Source organism: Panonychus citri, unplaced genomic scaffold (assembly GCF_014898815.1).
Source record: "Panonychus citri isolate SS breed McGregor unplaced genomic scaffold, ASM1489881v1 Contig00104, whole genome shotgun sequence".
Lineage (NCBI taxonomy): Eukaryota > Metazoa > Arthropoda > Arachnida > Trombidiformes > Tetranychidae > Panonychus > Panonychus citri.
The window spans coordinates 1,263,677-1,281,797 of NW_026515509.1; the positions used below are offsets into that span (position 1 = coordinate 1,263,677).

The 18,121-nt window shown below is 31.7% G+C and overlaps 5 protein-coding genes and 1 long non-coding RNA gene across 7 annotated transcripts; 3 read left to right on the forward strand and 3 right to left on the reverse strand.

The window, feature by feature from the left end:
- Positions 1-683: 683 nt before the first annotated feature.
- LOC128388892 (uncharacterized) lies at positions 684-2,541 on the forward strand. Its single transcript, XM_053348358.1, has 6 exons — positions 684-904; positions 963-1,025; positions 1,086-1,186; positions 1,259-1,547; positions 1,632-1,864; positions 1,945-2,541. The coding sequence occupies exons 1-6, from the start codon at positions 817-819 to the stop codon at positions 2,311-2,313; spliced, it is 1,143 nt and encodes a 380-aa protein (XP_053204333.1). The 5' UTR covers positions 684-816; the 3' UTR covers positions 2,314-2,541.
- A 583-nt stretch (positions 2,542-3,124) lies between these two features.
- LOC128388904 (uncharacterized) lies at positions 3,125-4,593 on the reverse strand. The gene is made up of 2 exons (XR_008325367.1): positions 3,937-4,593; positions 3,125-3,665 (listed from the first exon to the last, which is right to left on the reverse strand). It is a non-coding gene; the product is annotated as an uncharacterized LOC128388904 (long non-coding RNA).
- A 36-nt stretch (positions 4,594-4,629) lies between these two features.
- Positions 4,630-8,326, forward strand: LOC128388893 (glycerol-3-phosphate dehydrogenase [NAD(+)], cytoplasmic-like). Of its 2 annotated transcripts, XM_053348360.1 has the most exons (4): positions 4,630-4,927; positions 5,215-5,864; positions 6,137-6,296; positions 6,491-8,326. In XM_053348360.1, the coding sequence occupies exons 3-4, from the start codon at positions 6,253-6,255 to the stop codon at positions 7,497-7,499; spliced, it is 1,053 nt and encodes a 350-aa protein (XP_053204335.1). In that variant the 5' UTR covers positions 4,630-4,927; positions 5,215-5,864; positions 6,137-6,252; the 3' UTR covers positions 7,500-8,326. The 2 variants fall into 2 exon arrangements, with proteins under 2 accessions (XP_053204335.1, XP_053204334.1); XM_053348359.1 differs by lacking the exons at positions 4,630-4,927; positions 5,215-5,864 and having other exon boundaries at positions 5,952-6,296.
- An 884-nt stretch (positions 8,327-9,210) lies between these two features.
- LOC128388901 (defective in tip formation protein A-like) lies at positions 9,211-11,454 on the reverse strand. Its single transcript, XM_053348368.1, has 5 exons — positions 10,933-11,454; positions 10,617-10,704; positions 10,296-10,420; positions 9,641-9,769; positions 9,211-9,571 (listed from the first exon to the last, which is right to left on the reverse strand). The coding sequence occupies exons 1-5, from the start codon at positions 10,988-10,990 to the stop codon at positions 9,387-9,389; spliced, it is 585 nt and encodes a 194-aa protein (XP_053204343.1). The 5' UTR covers positions 10,991-11,454; the 3' UTR covers positions 9,211-9,386.
- A 409-nt stretch (positions 11,455-11,863) lies between these two features.
- LOC128388887 (uncharacterized) lies at positions 11,864-15,252 on the forward strand. Its single transcript, XM_053348350.1, has 4 exons — positions 11,864-12,157; positions 12,304-12,468; positions 12,611-13,133; positions 13,510-15,252. The coding sequence occupies exons 3-4, from the start codon at positions 12,686-12,688 to the stop codon at positions 14,610-14,612; spliced, it is 1,551 nt and encodes a 516-aa protein (XP_053204325.1). The 5' UTR covers positions 11,864-12,157; positions 12,304-12,468; positions 12,611-12,685; the 3' UTR covers positions 14,613-15,252.
- Positions 15,253-15,495: 243 nt separating this feature from the next.
- Positions 15,496-16,840, reverse strand: LOC128388899 (adult-specific rigid cuticular protein 15.7-like). The gene is made up of 3 exons (XM_053348365.1): positions 16,684-16,840; positions 16,220-16,514; positions 15,496-16,147 (listed from the first exon to the last, which is right to left on the reverse strand). The coding sequence occupies exons 1-3, from the start codon at positions 16,687-16,689 to the stop codon at positions 15,708-15,710; spliced, it is 741 nt and encodes a 246-aa protein (XP_053204340.1). The 5' UTR covers positions 16,690-16,840; the 3' UTR covers positions 15,496-15,707.
- Between the last annotated feature and the right edge of the window lie 1,281 nt (positions 16,841-18,121).

Genomic DNA, 18,121 nt, shown 5'->3' on the forward strand with positions numbered 1-18,121 from the left:
AGAAGATGATTAACTTGAGAGAGGAAGTGATTAACAAAGGAAGAGAAATTTTTTTCTCTTCATCATCAACTCTTAATATTTTACTTCCCTGGAGTTAATTGTTGAGTGATATTATATATTTTAATTGCTATAATTTAACAATAATTATTGTTTACTATTCATATTAGTAATTTGTGATAATCAAATTACTATGATTAAGTTAATCAACTATCATTTTCTAGTAACGAAAGTGAGATAATCAGGGATCGAAAACCTCGAATTAAAATGTTCACGATTCTCGGCATCGCGATTACCGCTCATTTGGCTCAGTTCGACCTGTTGGCCTGCGAAGAAAAGATTTCAGAACCATTACAATTGTTTTATTATGTTTTTCTAGCAGAAAATTAATTTTACCTCTCGATTGAATCACTCGACAGAATCTTCCCACTCAAGTCCAGTAGCATCGGTGCCGGGCCTTGGCTTATTGGCCTTCATTGGGCTCTGTGTCCGTGACAGGGACGAGTAATAATTATCGATAATTTTATCCTCCATTGGGATGAATAACATAGGCGGTCACGTCGGGCAAATGGCCTGGACCGTCTCTCGAGTCTTAACTGGAAAGGGTTGAACCTTAAAACAAAAGCTCCCGCGTCATCTCCTGGCGTCGACCCCTCGAAACTAAAACCGTTATGTTGATTCATCAGCTGATGATTAATTCAGTTAATCACTTTAACGGTTGAATAAAATTAAAATTTCAGTTTCAGTTTTAATTAGTCAATTGTTTTCTTTTCTCTTAATTTCTCTTCTCTTTAATCAATTGACAATCGATTAATTAACATGCTCTTCAACAAATTACCTGATGATTGCCTGTTAATGATCTTTGATTACTTTGATTCTCTTGAAGAATTGATACAATTATCCAAAGGTAAACAAATAATAATTATGGAGAGAAGAAAAAATTAATTACTAATTTAATTCTTTAGTTTGTTCTAGATGGGCTGATTTAATTTCTCTAAGATTGTCCAAAGTTGAATATCTATTAAGTGGTAAGTAGATGAAAGTAAATTAAATTTTATTGTTGATGAATATTCTAACCCTTTGATTAGGTGGTAATCGATCAGACGATCCGTCCAAAACTCTGATGATTAATGATGATTTTCCAATGAACAACAATTTGAATCTAACTGAATACATTCCCAATTTTAAGGTAAGTTTAATGTTGAGTGTAATTTAAGATTCGATTTTATTAAATTACAATAATCCAAATTCTCGTCAATAGATTTTCCAGTTTGAAAATAATTCAAAACAATGGAATTTTGAAGCTTTCAAAAAACTGATCACTGAGAATCCAAGGATTAAAGGATTAATTGCACCACCTCTTGATCCAGAGTCGAAAGATTTGACGATTTTTGATAATATCGAAATGATCGCTAGCGATGTGGATTTTCCCTTTACGGAAATGCCAAGTCCTAATCGGGTGACACAATTTCATATAACCAAAACGAGTATTGAGTTTTTGATTTTCTTTGTGCCTTTCACCAATTTGAAGCGAATCCACGTAGAAACAGGTCAAGAGTCGTTGCAATTTGAACTATTCGGACGTGATAACATAATGATAACTTACTGTCTTGGAATTTTCTCTTATACAACAGAATGCTTGGAAGAGGACTTTTTCCCGCTGTTTTTCGGATTGCATAAAAATCTCTCCAACTTGTTGATACTCGAATTTTCAACTAGTTCGTGGGAAGAGACGCACGGTGCGGGTTACAATGTAATAGATTTTTGTCCAGCTCTTGAAAGTTTATTCTTGCAATTGTCAACTACCCCATTTCGTTTCGAGGAATCCAAGAAGAACTACAATCTAAGAGACTTGGTCGTCGAAAGTGTAAATATAATTTATATCCAATTATCCACAAATCGATCAATCAATCAACTTGATCATTTTTCTTTTCCGTTAATATTCAGCCCATTATTCAAGATTGGACATCTTTACGAAGTCTTTTGTCCAAATTTCCAAAATTGAACCATCTCGCCATCAGAATCAGATACGAAATCAACCATGATAATATTGAAGAATTGGTATCATTATTGCCGGAGATTAAATTGTTGGATTTCAGAGGATACAGAAATTTTACGAAAAAATCAGCTGATTATTTGAGTGCTTATTCCAGTAAATTGGGTCGATCAATTGTCGTCTATTATAACTGCGAACAAGAGCCGTCCGATTGGCCTAAATTGGGACATCGTGATGAACGTATTTGTTTCGGCTTCGATTTCATGAAAAATTGTTTCTTCAAATACTTTGATCAACTTCCATATTTTTTGGACCATTAATTGAAGATTTAGATTTTTTTCTCAAAATCTATTTTATAATAATAATAATTTGATCTCTTCCATGTTAATTGTAACTTCGTTGCTACAATTTAAGGATAATTGTTGAAATTTATCCATAAATTAATCAACGAAATTAACTAGACTGATTGTCTTTTCAATAGATTGGCGATTGAAATTGTCCATGAACTTGATTCTTGATTGTGATTAATTAAATTTAATTAACTGGTATTATATTTCAATCTAATTATTTTCATCTTAATTTGGTTTCATCTTACAAAGATAATCAACTTTTTCTCTCTATAATCTCGCAGAGACACAATTAAATTAAATCGTCACCCAGAAAAGATGATTAAATTGATGATGATAGTGATTTCGTCATTGATTATTGATCAAATTGTTGAAATTGAAGTTAAATTGTTATTACTTTTTTTTTTGTTATCATGATAATATTACTTTAGCAAATCAAAAGTGTCAATTGATTGTTAGATTAGTTTTGCTCAATGAAAATGATCAGTTTGATAATAATTTTCAACTAATCATCAAATCGTTAATGGTTGATAATTGCAGCAATTAAATGTTATCATATTATCGTTAACCTTTAGATAACAGTAACATTTCATAATTAACTCAAACTCAGATAATTAATCATTTTTTTCCATGAATACACAATTAAATTAAATTCAGTTGAATGTTACTTCCGACTAATTAAGACATCTTAATCAAATAGTACATGTAATGTAATCTTATTGAGCAAGAGTGATAACAATCAGAATTATGATTGGTAGCTAATGAAACAAATGAACTAGACATGTTAAGGAAATGATTTAGTAAAATAATTAAATAAACACAATCAAGGAATGTGTTGAGTTAATTGTTATCAACTGACAGAATTGATTAGCTTTTCTGTTTCCATTTCAAGTTGATTTCACCCAAGGAGGTATTCTTAATTGTTTATCGTTTAAATAGCGGGAATTGATTTAAACATTTTCCTTTGATTGTTTCTTTTGATTATATTGTTTAATTTTCTCCATATTCAATTGCAATGGTTTTCCAATTTGATTTGTAATTTCCGTCGGTTTCCTGTGATTATTTTTCACAATTAACTGTATCATCTCAACAATTGATTAAAACATAAGAGTATAACAATATAATGTAGTATCACAGATTAAATTGATTGTTAATTCAGGTGATGATTGTTAGATTATCTTAATTGAAGATGGAAACCTTTTTATCACCATAATTAAGATTTTAACTGTTATTTGTTGTTGTCTGATTGATGTTGAGAAATTGATGATGAACAAATCAACCGCAATTAAGTTAAATTGATTAAAGATGATTAAGATGATGTTCTCCTAATGATAAAAACAAAATAAATATATATATAAAAAAAAAGGTAAATTAAAACAAAGAAAACAATAATTAATTGATTAAAGTGTTTGTAGGTTGTGAAACTTATCAATATCACCTGTAAATATAATGTAAACCAATAAATTGTTTACAATTAAACTGAAACTGAGAGACATTGATAACAATGATTAGTTGATTAGTAATGGAAACAGTAAAAATGATCGATAGACTTTGATTAGGTTAATAAGATTAATTAATTTGAAATAAAATACTAACATTGGTAAACATACAACACTTATAATGGAAAATTGTAATTTCCACTTATTAATTGTTGTCTTTTGTTGGGTCTTGTTTATTATTATTGATTATTATCGTTCCACATTTTGACCTGTCGCAATTGTACCTTGAACTGGCGTTTAATTGATTTGTGACTATGTTAATAACGATTGTCGGAGATTGTAAGTCATGGATTAAATTGATTGGAATAAAACCAAAAATTGGTTACCATTAACCTGGAAAAAAAAGCAAAGGGAAACAATTAATAGTTACTCACTTGGGATATTCAATCATCCGGTGATCAAGTAGCGATGTGATCAATTGTCATCTAGATAAACATTTGAATCAATGCCAACAAGATTAGAAATTAATATAAGAAAACAGATAATCACGGAAGCAAATGTGAGATAATTAACACACGTTGGAAATTAATTTCTCTCTCTCTCTCTCTCTCTCTCTCTATGAAGAGAGAGACAAACAGAGAAAGGGAGAAGCTTTTGTGGAGATTTTTTTCCTTCTAAATAGTAAACACATCGATTACAATTAACAACAGAATCAACTGATTTAGTAAACAAGTTAATTCACAGAAAAAGAATTGATTAACTATCGGTGATTAAAAAAAATAGAACAAGAAAAAAGATAAACATTAAAAATGGAATTTTTTTCTTCTCCAAAAAGAACAATTTTTTCCCTCCCTTTTTCTTTGTTCTCTTTTTAAAAAGAAAAGGGTTACATGTGATTCTCAATGGATTTTTGCTTCTTCCTGGTTACATCTTTTTTAATTGTTTTCTCTCTTCGTTAATTAATTTGTGATCAATTCATTTTCTTCTCTGATTATGGTTAAGTGTGGTCAAGATTTTCTGTTAACTTTGACTTTTCTCTTTGGTAATTTTGGTTGATTCAATTAACCGATTTCTCAGTTTGGTGTTACAATTGATCTTTTTGCTTCCCTATTGGTTTTCTGGTTTCAATGATCAACCATTGAATTAAGGTAAGGCTAATTTTTAATTTTCTTTTTTAATTGTTCACCATTTTCCCTAATTTTCTGGTTAATCTTTTCTTTCTTTGTTGGTGAATGTTTTTTTTTGTTCTTAAATTATTTCACTTGTTTCATCTCTGGTGTTACTGAGTAAGGAAATTGTGCTTGTTCAGATTTGGAAATATGATTTAAATTAGATTAGAATATGGATTTTTTTTCTATCATTGAGTTTTCGACATTATTGGTTGGTAATCTATTTTATTAATCTATTTCCCTGTATGTTTTTCTATTTTTATTAGGTAACCAGTTTTAGATCTGGTTAGCTGATTTCTATTCTGGATCCTGTTGTTTTCACTTTTAACCCAACTTTGCATTACGAGGAATAGAAAAACAAACAAAGGGATTGGTAATAAATTAGCTACCGGATAACAACAACAAACCAGAATCAATCAATCAAGATGAATACACAAACAATTGTGATTTCCTACAACCTGAGATTCTCATAGTGTTGTTTCATTAACCAGGATGATGATTCTCTTATCATAATCTCCCGCAACCTTTTCCAGATAAAATCTGGTTGATATGGTGTTTCTATTTTATACACCGCCTTCATTCAGTATTATTCATCGTTATTCCATTACTTTAAATGATGATGAGAGAACGAAGGAAATTTTCTCAGCTATGGGGCCCATTGAGAGAGATAAAATGGCGACAATAAATGCAGAGAGAACGTTGTGATAAATCACTAAGTTAAATGGAAAAAAAAGGAATAAACAAAAGATAAACAATTATTCTCACGTTTTCTAACCAATCATAAAGGCTCACATGATGACTGCGGACCATTTAAATTCTGGTCGAAATCAGAATAATTCATTAGTAATAATTGGTTTTCTTATTACCACATAAATTCTGATTCCTTTTCTACATTTGGATTCTCCAATAATCAAAGGTTATACCTCGGACCTTTTCCATTTCTTGTTTTCATCTTCTCTCTTTCTCACTCTACTCTCTTTCTCTCTGTCTCTCCTTTAACCTACTCTCATCATCTCTTTCTCTTTCTCATACTCTTTCTACTTTTCCTCTGACTCATTTCTGCCTCTTTTCCACTGTTCCCAGAGTCACTCTCACCTTCATTTGTCTTATTGTGTTTCTTTTCTCAGTTATAACTGCTATATTTGTTGTTAATATTTTTCTTCCTTTTCTTTTTTTTTTCTCAATTAGTTGACCCAAAAAAATTCCATCAGGTATCAACCCGACCAGGTCATCTTTATCCGACAAATCCAATCGATCAACATCATCATCTCCTTACAATCTACTTTCTCTGACAGTTTTTTATCATGTCTGCTCTTAAGAAAATTTGTCTTATTGGCTCCGGTAATTGGTAAGTTCATTTTCGCATGAAATAATTTTCCTTTTGCGCCTTTCGAAATCATTATCTTCCCTCCTTACGCTTATCATTTTTCTCTTTGACGATTTTTTCCAAATTTAATGTCTTGAAATGAAAGACTTTAGATGATAACATATTTCTCTTTCCTTTCCTTTTCTTTTTCTCACTCTCTATCTATGCTCTTACAGGGGATCAGCTATTGCCAAAATCGTTGGTCACAATGTTACCAGATTTGATCATTTCGACAAAACGGTTAAAATGTATGTCTATGAGGAGATGGTTGATGGCCGTAAATTAACCGAAATAATCAACACTCAACATGAGAATGTTAAATATCTTCCTGGACATAAATTGCCTGAAACTATTTTAGCGGTTCCCGATGCTCTTGAAACTGCCAAAGATGCGGATATAATCATTTTCGTTGTTCCCCATCAATTTGTCGAGAGAACCTGTGCTCCTCTTAAAGGTAACATTAAACCGAACGCTGTTGGCCTTAGTTTAATCAAGGGATTCGGTGAGAAGCCTGGAGGTGGATTGGTACTTATCTCTGATCTGATCGGTGAAATTCTTGGAATTAAAGTATCAGCTCTGATGGGCGCAAATTTAGCTCACGAAGTTGCCGATGAGAAATTTTGTGAAACAACAATTGGTTGTGATGATGAAGATTCTGGAAAATTGTTGAAAGATCTTCTTGATACACCAAATTTCCGGGTAACCGTTGTCCGTGATCGGTATACTGTTGAAATTTGCGGAGCATTGAAAAACATTGTCGGTTGTGCAGCGGGTTTTGCCGATGGTCTCAAGTTAGGTGATAACACAAAAGCCGCTGTTATCCGATTAGGATTGAAAGAGATGATTCGGTTTGTCAATACTTTCTATGGATCTAATGTCCAATTAGCGACATTTTTTGAATCTTGTGGTGTCGCCGATCTAATTACAACCTGTTATGGTGGTCGAAATCGTAAAGTGTCCGAAGCTTTTGTCACTTCTGGAAAATCAATCGAAGAACTAGAAAAGGAAATGTTAAATGGACAAAGACTCCAAGGACCTCAAACCGCTTACGAAGTATTAAATTTATTAGAAGCCAAAAATGTCACCGACCAGTTTCCCCTTTTCTATGGTGTCGCCATGATTTGTAAAGGTATTTCACCTCCATCATCATTGGTTGAATATCTAAGGAAAGAACCAACGGATTAGGAAAGAGATGAGGAGAAAATGAAGAAGACAAATTTATTTACAACGAGAAAAGATCCATCCAATTCAAAGAGGTTAAAGAATCGTTGAAGATACAGGGACAGAAAAGAGAATTCAAAAAGTGTTCCAATTTTTTTCGCCTCTTTGGCAAAGATTCAAGTAAACATATTTTAAGGTAAACCAACGTGAAAAGAATTAAGCAACAATTAAGTCTACCATTCTAATTGTTAACCGGCTCTAGATTTAAACTATCATTACACAATGGCTCAAATTTAATCAACTATCCCGATAAACCTGTTAATCCATTTAAATATATTGTCTCTATCGTTTATGTTAATCCATTTAAATCAAATTTTGTCCATAACTAACCTTTCCTCCTCTAACATTCACCTAATTGATTATGTTGTTATTATCAAAACTATACACATGACAAAGATGAATTATTGTTATAATTAATGTCAACAATTAAGTTTAGCTGGAAAATGTTCATTGATCAGTACAAAATCATCCATTATTAAGTATTGTTACAAGTGTAAATCGTTTTTGTCACAGTTAAAGTGATCATTAACTATGCAAAAGTGTAATGAGTATATTTAATTGTTGGTTAATCCATAACAAGAAAACAATTTATGACAAAATTGATTAAGAAATGAATCTCAAAGAAATTGATCATTTGAATACGGAGAAAACTAAATTTCCAACTCGTAATCAGTGAATTGAACTTCTTTGTATTAGTTAATCAGATTGCTTTTGATTAATTATCTTTGAAAGTTAAATCATTTTCTTCACCAATTAAACTACAATAATGCTGATGATTTAACTGATACTAATCGTAATTGCCTCCAACATTGATTAGTTTTTTCAAGCATCTCTTGTGATTAGTTGAAATTGTCCATTGTGATTTGATTATTCCGTTGATTGTAAGATTCAAATCAAGAGTGTTGATTAAATTCAATTCATTAGCTTAATCAACTTTTTCCAATCATCATAATTAAGATCGACAATTTAAGTTTCTACAATTTAGTTGTCATTTTCATTTCTTTCTCTCTCCACTTCAATTAACTCTCTTGATTAAGTTGATTCTTAAATCATTAAAAAAATTTGATGATAATAAGAAATAAAGAATTGAGCAATTAACTATTAATATGGGGAAGTGGAAGAAACCAAAGGTTAATTGTTGAATAGAAAAACATTAAAAATTGAAGAGAAAATTAATCAACAGTTAACCTTAATTCACCTGATTCACAATGAGAATTGAAAGAAGACAAAAATCTCTGGCAATTTACCAGAGAATCTAGAAAATTACAATTCAAGTTAATCACTGGAAGAAATTTTCAACAATTAGAAAAACTGATTGTCGACCATTTAAAGAATCAAAAGTGGACTAGAAAAGTTTTCAAGAGAATCATAATCACAACGAATCGCCGATGGGAGAGAAATTTAAATTGATAATCTTGGTTACAATTCAAGTTTTCGTGGTTAATTGTAAACAGAAATTGAACCTCGATGATTAATTGTTGATATTGATCCTTGTAAATTGTAATTCTAATAACAAACGACCCAAACATTTTGTTCCTTTGTCCAAATCTTCAATTAACCTTGAATATCAGTGATCATTTTTGATTCGCTTTCTAAGACTTATAATCAAATTTGCCGTTGGCACAGTTTCTTAGACAAAGAAAAGACGATGAGGGAAAAAGTGGCCGACCTTGAATTTGGTTCCAAACGATGAATATAATTAGTTTATTTTCATGCAGTAAAAAAATTCATAGACCAAAAAATATTTATCTTTGTTTTTTTTTGTTTTTTTTTGTTTCGTGTTTTGTTTTCAACGAGATGTGATTTCTTTTTTAATAAATACGCGCAATCAGCAAAAAAAATTTGGTCAACTTATTTAGGGAGATTCATAGTCGGGTAGCGGGTGGATGATGAGGAATGTTTTGGTTGTGGTTGTGGTTGTGGTGGTGGTGGTTGTTGTTGGAGTTGCTGTTGTGGTTGTGGTTGGAGTTGTTGTGATTGTTGTTGTGGTGGAAGATCCTTTGACCCCAAACTGTCTCGATTCCCGATTTCTCCATCTCTAAGTGACAAACAATTGAGATTATTATTAACGTGATTATATTTGAGATTAACCAAGTAGCTCTTACTTGGCGAATGGCGAGATAAATTATCATTATGTTTATAGTAAGCAACTCTTGGAAGTCTTTTACCAGATATTGGAATGTTTTGGTGAAGTTGGGCATCGCTTTCATATTGCCTCATAACACCTTCCCAATCTATATAAGATAAAAAGAGAGAGAAAAAAAATGATTAGATTGGTGACGTAATCCAATGTTAAGGGAAAAAAAGAAAAGAGATAAAAAAGAAAATAAGAAAAAATGATTTGTTAACATTGTTTTGAGTTGAATTGAAGGAAATAAGAGGCAAAGGTAAATGAAACATGTATTGGAACGCATTAGAGATCAGAATTAAAAGGCTTTTAAACTCTAAATTCATTTAGAGACATAAAGATGATGATGAAAAACAAAGCTTATAGTCAATCATCAGTATAGAATAAGCTGGTGGTTGAGAGAGAAAGAGAGAGAGAGAGAGAGATGATAGATGGAAGTAACACTTTTTACATCATCTTATGTAATGGAGGAATTTGAAGATGGATGAATACTGAAACATTGACACGGGTTCTGTTGGTAAACTCGTTGTGAGACTCACAGTTTCATAGATAATTTTGAATAATGGAAAGAGATTGAGGAAGAAGGGATAATGTGTTCAGTGAGATTTATATTTATAGAGTTAATAACATACTTCCATGGATGTAACTAATCATTTCCTGATGTTGAGGACTTATGACCCTCGATTCCCGTGGGTAGTGGTGGTGATGATAAGTCTTTTTACCGGAAGATGAGTTATGATAAACATGCCGTGGAGAACTATAAACGTGACAGAACATAGATGAAGACACGGAAAAGAAAAGAAAACAAGCGTGAAATTAGTTAGAAGTTTAAATGAATATGGTTGGTAATTGTATCTCTTTTCATATTAGAAGAAACAACAAAGAGAGTGACAATAGTGTATTCGCCGGTTTGGCAAAAAAAACAGAGATTCTTTCAATATCATGATACTTACTTTAAATCATTGATGGGATAATTTTCTCGGCGATTATTTTTCATGTTACCACGATTATTCTCGAAAGAATCCATCCTTGGTGGTAAACCTATTGTTGAGAAGAAAACAAAAGCCAAATGATAAATTGGGGAAAACTCTTAGAATCTTTGGAAGATAATAATTTGGAAAGGAACGTAATTGAGGACATATTAGAAAGGATTATGGTACTAGAGGTATAAAATACACTGGGAACACTTTGATTAAGGTGAAGGTGGGAAAAGAAAGTAAACTAAGAGATAAAGAGAGAGAGAGTGAGTGAGAGAGATGAGGTACTTACTTCGCCGAGATTTAACTAAAACCTTATTTGTTGCTGGTCCTTTAGGTATCGCGTACATAGTTGGTGTTTGGTGGTGGTGATTATGAAACAGGTACCAAAGAGTAGGGGGATTAGTTTACAATGGTTAATGGTGAGACTGGACAAGGTGGTTAACAAATGTAAAATTAGAAAGACAGAAAAGAGGAAAGGGGCGAGAGATAAAGAAATGAAGACAGAGATAGAAAGAGAATTGATATCACAAAAATTTGTTTTGAGCAATTGGGTTAATCTTTGATTAAAGGTTAGCTTTTTTTTACAAAGAGATTACCAAAAAGACTTTGGGTGATAGAGAAAAAGATATCTCCCAAAATTAGGTAGTAAAGAGATAAGAATTGAAGTTGTTTTTTTTACAGAAATGAGTCTTTTGGAAAGACGCAAAAAGAAGGACTTTCTTGATTCAAGAATCGCTGAGTGAGACAGAGAGAGAGAGAGAGAGAGAGAGAGAGAGAGTAAAAAAATAAGGAAGATGATAGAAAGAGAAAAAAAGACAGAAAAAAGAGAGAATAGAAGATAGAAATAGGAATAGAATAGAAAGAAGAAAACAGAGAAAGAAAGAGAAAATGAGTGAGTGAATTCACAATTTACTAAAAAAAGAAGAGACTAGAAGATGAAGTTAATTGTTATTACTTATTGATTTCACTTAATAACACAGATTAATTCACAGTCCAGTCGAGTGAGTGGGCGATAGAAAGATTAACAATTTGGAATAAAAAATAACTTCTTTAGAATTTTAGAGAAAAAAGAAAAGCGATCAGTTAAAGATGGAGAATGTAAATGAGAGAAAAGGTGAAAGAGAATAAAAAATAAACAAGCGAACAAAAAGAAAGAGAAAAATAAGTGAGTCTCTTTTTCTCTTTATTGTTTTGATTCGTTTGTCACTTTATTCCATCGACATTTTGTTTCTTTTTCATTGTTTTCTTTTACTCGAACACATTTTTAATTAATCATATTATTCACTTTCACAATTCCAATCAAGTGAAACGAATAATTAATCAAATTGTCTTGATTCTAATTGACGAAAATTAATCGTTTAATTTGGTTCCAATTCCAATTGATTTTCCTTCAAGAAAACCATCAGTTAAGCCGGTTGAGTTTCTTTTCACAATCAAATTTGGATCACAATTAAAATTAAAACTTCCAGTGATTAATTTACTAATCAAACCATCAAAAAGAAATTAATTAAAAGGTAATTAGATTAATTTTTTTATTCTATTCTTTTTTGTTCTTTTCTTTTTTTCTCCTTAACTTACATTTAGAGTTTTTCTCTTTTCTCAATTGTTCTTTTGTTTCAACATTTAATATTTACAATTCTAAATTTTAATTGATCCACAGAATTTTCTACTTCAACTAATTGTTACGATGATAATTAAAAGAGAAAAGGAATTAATTTTCTTTCAATTTATATTCTCTTTCACTGTGAGTTTATATCTCGCGCTTTTGGAGATCCGATCTACGCAGGATTTGATTCTCAGTGGGAATTAATTTGGATACCAAGAGGTTAACCATTTTTATGTTATTGTTTTTTTTTCTGTAACTTTTTATTTCTTACAATTTCGTGTAATTATAATAATAGTTTTTAATTGTTTTCTTCTCTTTTCTCTCCCTTTCTCTCTATCTCTTTTCTCTTGGTTAACTTTAGGTTTTCATTGTGTTTATTTACTTGATTTTCCATTTCTACATATCATATATTTACTATTTAGTGTGACAGAAAAACATGGCTGGTGTTGTTAGTCCCGAAACCCCAGTAGCGGGTATTTCACGATCTGGTCGAATAAGAAAAAAATCAGCTAAAGTTATCGAAATGGAAGAGACCGAAAAAACCGTCGAATCAACTGATAAAGTTAAACCTGTTAGATTATCTACCATTGGAATTACCAATAATGGTTTATCACCTAAAAAGGGTTTCATTGAACGAGATTTTACCAATTCTTTAAGCTCTAAGAAGCTTAAAATTAAAATTCCACCGGTTGATGGTGATTTTAAAGATGCTGTTATGATGGAAGGAGATGATGATAATGAAGAAGATGTTAATGATGATGACGATGATGATGAAGATGATAATTTATTAGATGAAAATATGGAAGGTACAGAATTTGGTGAAACTAAAACATTAACCAATTCAACAACTTCAACCATAATAAATTCAACTCCCAATAATACAGGTAATTATTTAGATTTTGTAATTAATATTCATTTTATTACATATGTTTTATATTTTAGAGGGGAAAATAATATTCTTAATGAATTTAAATTTTGCCTCAATTTTTTTGTCATTTAATGACAATTCTCAAAGAGCTTAGATTAGGCGCCACTCCTGGTGCAATATATTGTTTCACATTTCCAAATTTAGATCATCTCGAACATAAATATTAGTTAACAAATCAACGGAATTTGTGTATTGTCTTGAATCTCCATCTCTTACATCGATGTTTTGATTATTTTGTTCTTCCACTTGTATCTGGCATGTTTCGAGTTGTCGATTAATTTTCTTCATTATAATTTAATCTGTTTTCTATTATTTTTCTTATTATTCCATAGGAACTGCTCTTGGAGTACTACCCATAACAACCATAATACCATCTTCAGTACCTTTACCAACCATTTCAACTTTATCCACCAAAAAGCATGAGAAATCAACTAAAAAATCAACTCTCTCTGAAAGTTGTTACATTACCGAACCTGCTGTCAAACCGATTAAAATAAGTCGTAAAATGGTTGATAATGATTCTGCGGCCAATAAACTATTTGAACAAATTACTTCTGGTACACCTCATATTGACCATCGACGTAAAGGTTTTCGTAGGAAATTTAAATATGGAATTGTCAATAATGTCGATTTTGGTTCAGATGATAATGATTCAGATGAAGCTTCATTGGTGATTGCTACAGATCCCCAAGATTCCTTAGCATCGGCAATGGCTCATGTTAATAAACTTAAAACTCCAAAAGTTGAAGCAACCCCGGAGGCTGATGAAAAAGAGGATAAAAAATCAAATAAACGACAAACTAAATCTAAACTTAAAACACCAACTGATGGTAAATCTCCCGAGAAAAAGAAACGTGGTCCATTGATAACAGCATATACACTGTTTGCAAGAGAGAATCGTTCAAAAATAGCTCAGAGTAATCCTCTTTTAGATTTTGCTAATGTTAGCAAGAGATTGGGAGAAGTGTGGCAAACTTTACCCAACAAAGAGAAGATGCAATGGAAAAGAAAAGCCGCCAAAATGGCTCAGAATATGCACCGAGCTGCCCAAGAACCTGTTACAACCCCTTCAGCAACAAAATCCACCACCAGTCATTCAAAATCATCTATTATTTCAAAATTATCTTCAGTTACTCCCAAATACTCAACGAAAAGTCAAGAGTCAACCATAAATCGTAAAAATATTCCCGGTTATATTGACGCCGCTTGTCATTTTAAACTTATCGGCGATTCTCTCATCACTTTGGGTAAAAGAATCGGCGATCGTCCAGGTCTCGCTAGTACAGCCTCATTTTCCGTTCTACTTGATTCAACCTTATGCTCTATGGGCTCTCTTATAGGACTTACAAGGTTAGTCGATCATTCCAATGGATGTCCCAAGGAAATTCACGATAAATTAATGGACAATATCTCATTCATTATGCCAGGAATATAATAGAATAATTTCCCGCTATTTATCAAATTCTGCGACCCTTATCCTTATGTCTCCACCGCTTCCACTTCTCACCTTACTTTTCATCATCATCACTCATATTCAACTCATTTGTCAATATCTATATTCTTGAATCAACTTCATAAATCAAATTTAATTCAATATGTTCATGTAAAAATCAATTCAATCATCTTTACTTTAAGATGTCCCATGAAAACATGATGATTGTTTTCCCTTCTTGTACCTTATTCCCATTCTTGATTTCCTACTAACCATTTCAATCGTTTCCTGTCTCCCAATTCCTCTCCTAATTGTCTTATTAATCTTTCGATGATTTAATTTTCTTATGGAGACAAATCAGTTAAATTTCTATTCACAATTAATCTCTCTAGTTTCCTTAATTGGCTAATTAACTGATCTCTCCATAAACTGTTAAAGACTCACGAATTATATAAATTTTGTCCCACCCTCTTTACTCCCAATCTCTGCTTCATGATTATTTAATAATTTGACAATTTAATTTCATGAATTCGTGTAAAAAAATTAACCTCAATACATTTAATTGACAGATCACAATTAATCCTCAACAATTTGTCAAATTTTTAGTATATTAAATTACTTCAACTCCTGAAAACAACAATAATAATATTCAATTTCTTGATTGATTTCGATGATCACATTAATTTGTTTAGAATCATTTAAATCAAACAATCAACACGGAAATTACGAATTGAATTACTAATTTTTGATTTTCCTTTAATCAACAAAGGGGTTTGATTGATTGTCAGTGAATTTCAATCCAAATAATTAATTATTATAATATTCAAACAAAACTCAAACTTTTCATTCAACTTTCTTTCAACAAAATGAGTAATTAGATGAATGATTTTTTTGTAATCAAAAACTTTGATTTATTTTCTTAATTGCTTTTTCTGAAATGGCTTCAATTAAATTAGTACAGAAATAAAAAATTAAAGTTATTCCTGAAAACAAAACATCGGTGTTAAAATGATATGTCCTTTGGAGTTTTTCGAGCCGAAGAATAAAAAAAATAGATTAGATTTTATATAATTGATATTAATTAATTAATTTAATTAATTAGTAGTGTTGTTGGTAGACTGGTGAAGCGACTTTGGTGACGACTGGAGCGGCGTGGCTGACGTATGATGAATAATGAGCTGGGGCTGAAACGGCTGGAGCGTATCCGTAAGCTGGAGCGGCGATTTTGGTGACGACTGGAGCTGGAGCGTATGAGTAGCTTGGGATTGGTGCTTGGTAGTAAGCGGGGGCAGCTACTTTAGCGACGATTGGAGCTGGAGCGTATCCGTAAGCTGGGGCGGCGATTTTGGTGACAACTGGGGCTGGGGCATATGAGTAAGCTGGGGCAGCTAATGGAGCATGGTATGCGGGAGCGGCGATTTTAGTGACGACTGGTGCTGGAGCGTAAGCAACTGGTGCTGAGTATGATGGAGCAGCGACAATTGGAGCTGATGGAGCTGAAACGGTAGCAGCGGTGTTTTGGGTGGTTGGAGCGGTTCCTAGAAAAGAAATGGCAAAATATAAAAGTTAGACAATTAAGTTGTCAATCAAACACAATTAATGACAAGTACCTGGTTCGTTGGTGATAACTTGAGCTCGGAAACCGTGGACTGGGTCAGCTACGTAGTTGACAGTTCGTTGACGACCGTCGATAACACCGAGTGAATAAGATCCAACAACTTGGCCATAAGCGTTTCCTTGTTCCTTTCTTGATGTACCACCGGTGGCATGGTTTTCTGTGTAAGCGAAAGCGTAATTACCAACGGAATCTTGAGTTCGGGTGGAAACTGATGATCCAGTGTTGGCGATGTTGGCTGGAGCGTAACCGGCGGTGGCTAAACCAATGAGTGCGAATAAGGCGATGACCTAAACAAAAAGAAAGAAAGAAAAAGGAATCAATTAAAATTCAATCTCACAATTAACGAGAAAATGAAATCACTAATCAATTAAACGAGTTAGAAAAATATTTAATCCAAATGGTTAATGAGAAAATTAAAAGATCACAATTTAAAGTGAAAACAAATTGAAAGTTTACCTTCATTGTTGGTGTTTAGTTTTTGATTGTTGGACTTTAGATGTTGATCAAGAAATGGATTGATTGAAAGTGATAGTTGATTATCGAGAAACAATTTACTTTTATATCCAAATCCGATCGGAGGACAATCTCCCACCAAACTGACCATTAATTGTTGGTTCCCACCCAACAATCAAAAGACAACAGGTTAATAATCACCATCAATAGTATTATTATTGAAAGGAATTGATGTTAATCAATAATTTAATTCCTCCTTCTTTTACCTTCCTTGATTGTCCTTCATTAATCCAACACCATCCTTCATAACTAACTCGTAACAATTAAGCTCGATTACACTGTTAACAAAGATACAAGAGAAAAAGAAAAGAAAAATTTAAAATTAATCATTACAATTAATTCTGAGACTCAGATTACAATTTAAATATCGATAGAAAATAAAATCAATGGGAAATCAAATTGTGAAAAACAAAATAACAAAAGATTCAATTATTACATTGAACAATTAAATCAACAACAATCAACTTGACAGTTTCAAACCCAGACCAGCAATTAGATTAACAATTAAAGTTAATCTCTGACAATCAGTAGCCTGATTAATTAACCTGTGTGTCTATTGATTTGATTAATTGTTGATTAAACTGATTCGGGATCGCTAAAAACAAATGATAATTAAAATTTAATTGCAACACTGTGGTTGATAATTTATTAATAGTAACAAGGTAATAACATAATTGTAGCTATGGCCTCTTAAATGATTGGAAAACAATTAAGATTGTAATTAGCTGTGATTACAATCAATAATTGAAACATGATTCTAATCATTAAACATGATTAACTTTTTGATTGTCAGAGGAATTTGATTTTTAATAACAGACTTCTCGTTGATGATTAAGGTTAAAGATGAAAAGTAAAGTTGATTAGTGTCCCATTGATTATAATTAAAAAGCTTTAATTATCATGATTATCAGTGATTTAATTTTCTATCCTGTTCCATTGTAATTGTTATTAATCAGTTAATTGTAATAAAGTAAAAATTAAAGGAAAATCATTTCAATGGTTTAACCTTCAATAAAAACCACACCAAACATGTTAGTTTATTGATTGTCGATTTATAATTAACGGTCAAAACTAATCTCAAGTTTAATTAAATTACTTAAAACAGACACACATAAATTATAAATCAAACAATTTAATTGCTGGTAAGTCAATCAACTAATGATAATCTTAATTGTTAAACATATTGAACGATAATCGGGTAACTAAATCATTAAAAATTAACATGAAGGTAATAATAAAGTGAACACCCAACAATTTGTATTATTACAATTTAATGTATATCTGAACACTAATCAATTAAAAACCTTGGAGCAATTAACTAAACAATTAACCATTTTAAATATTGATTTTGGTGATAACAATCAATCGCCCATCTCAATTA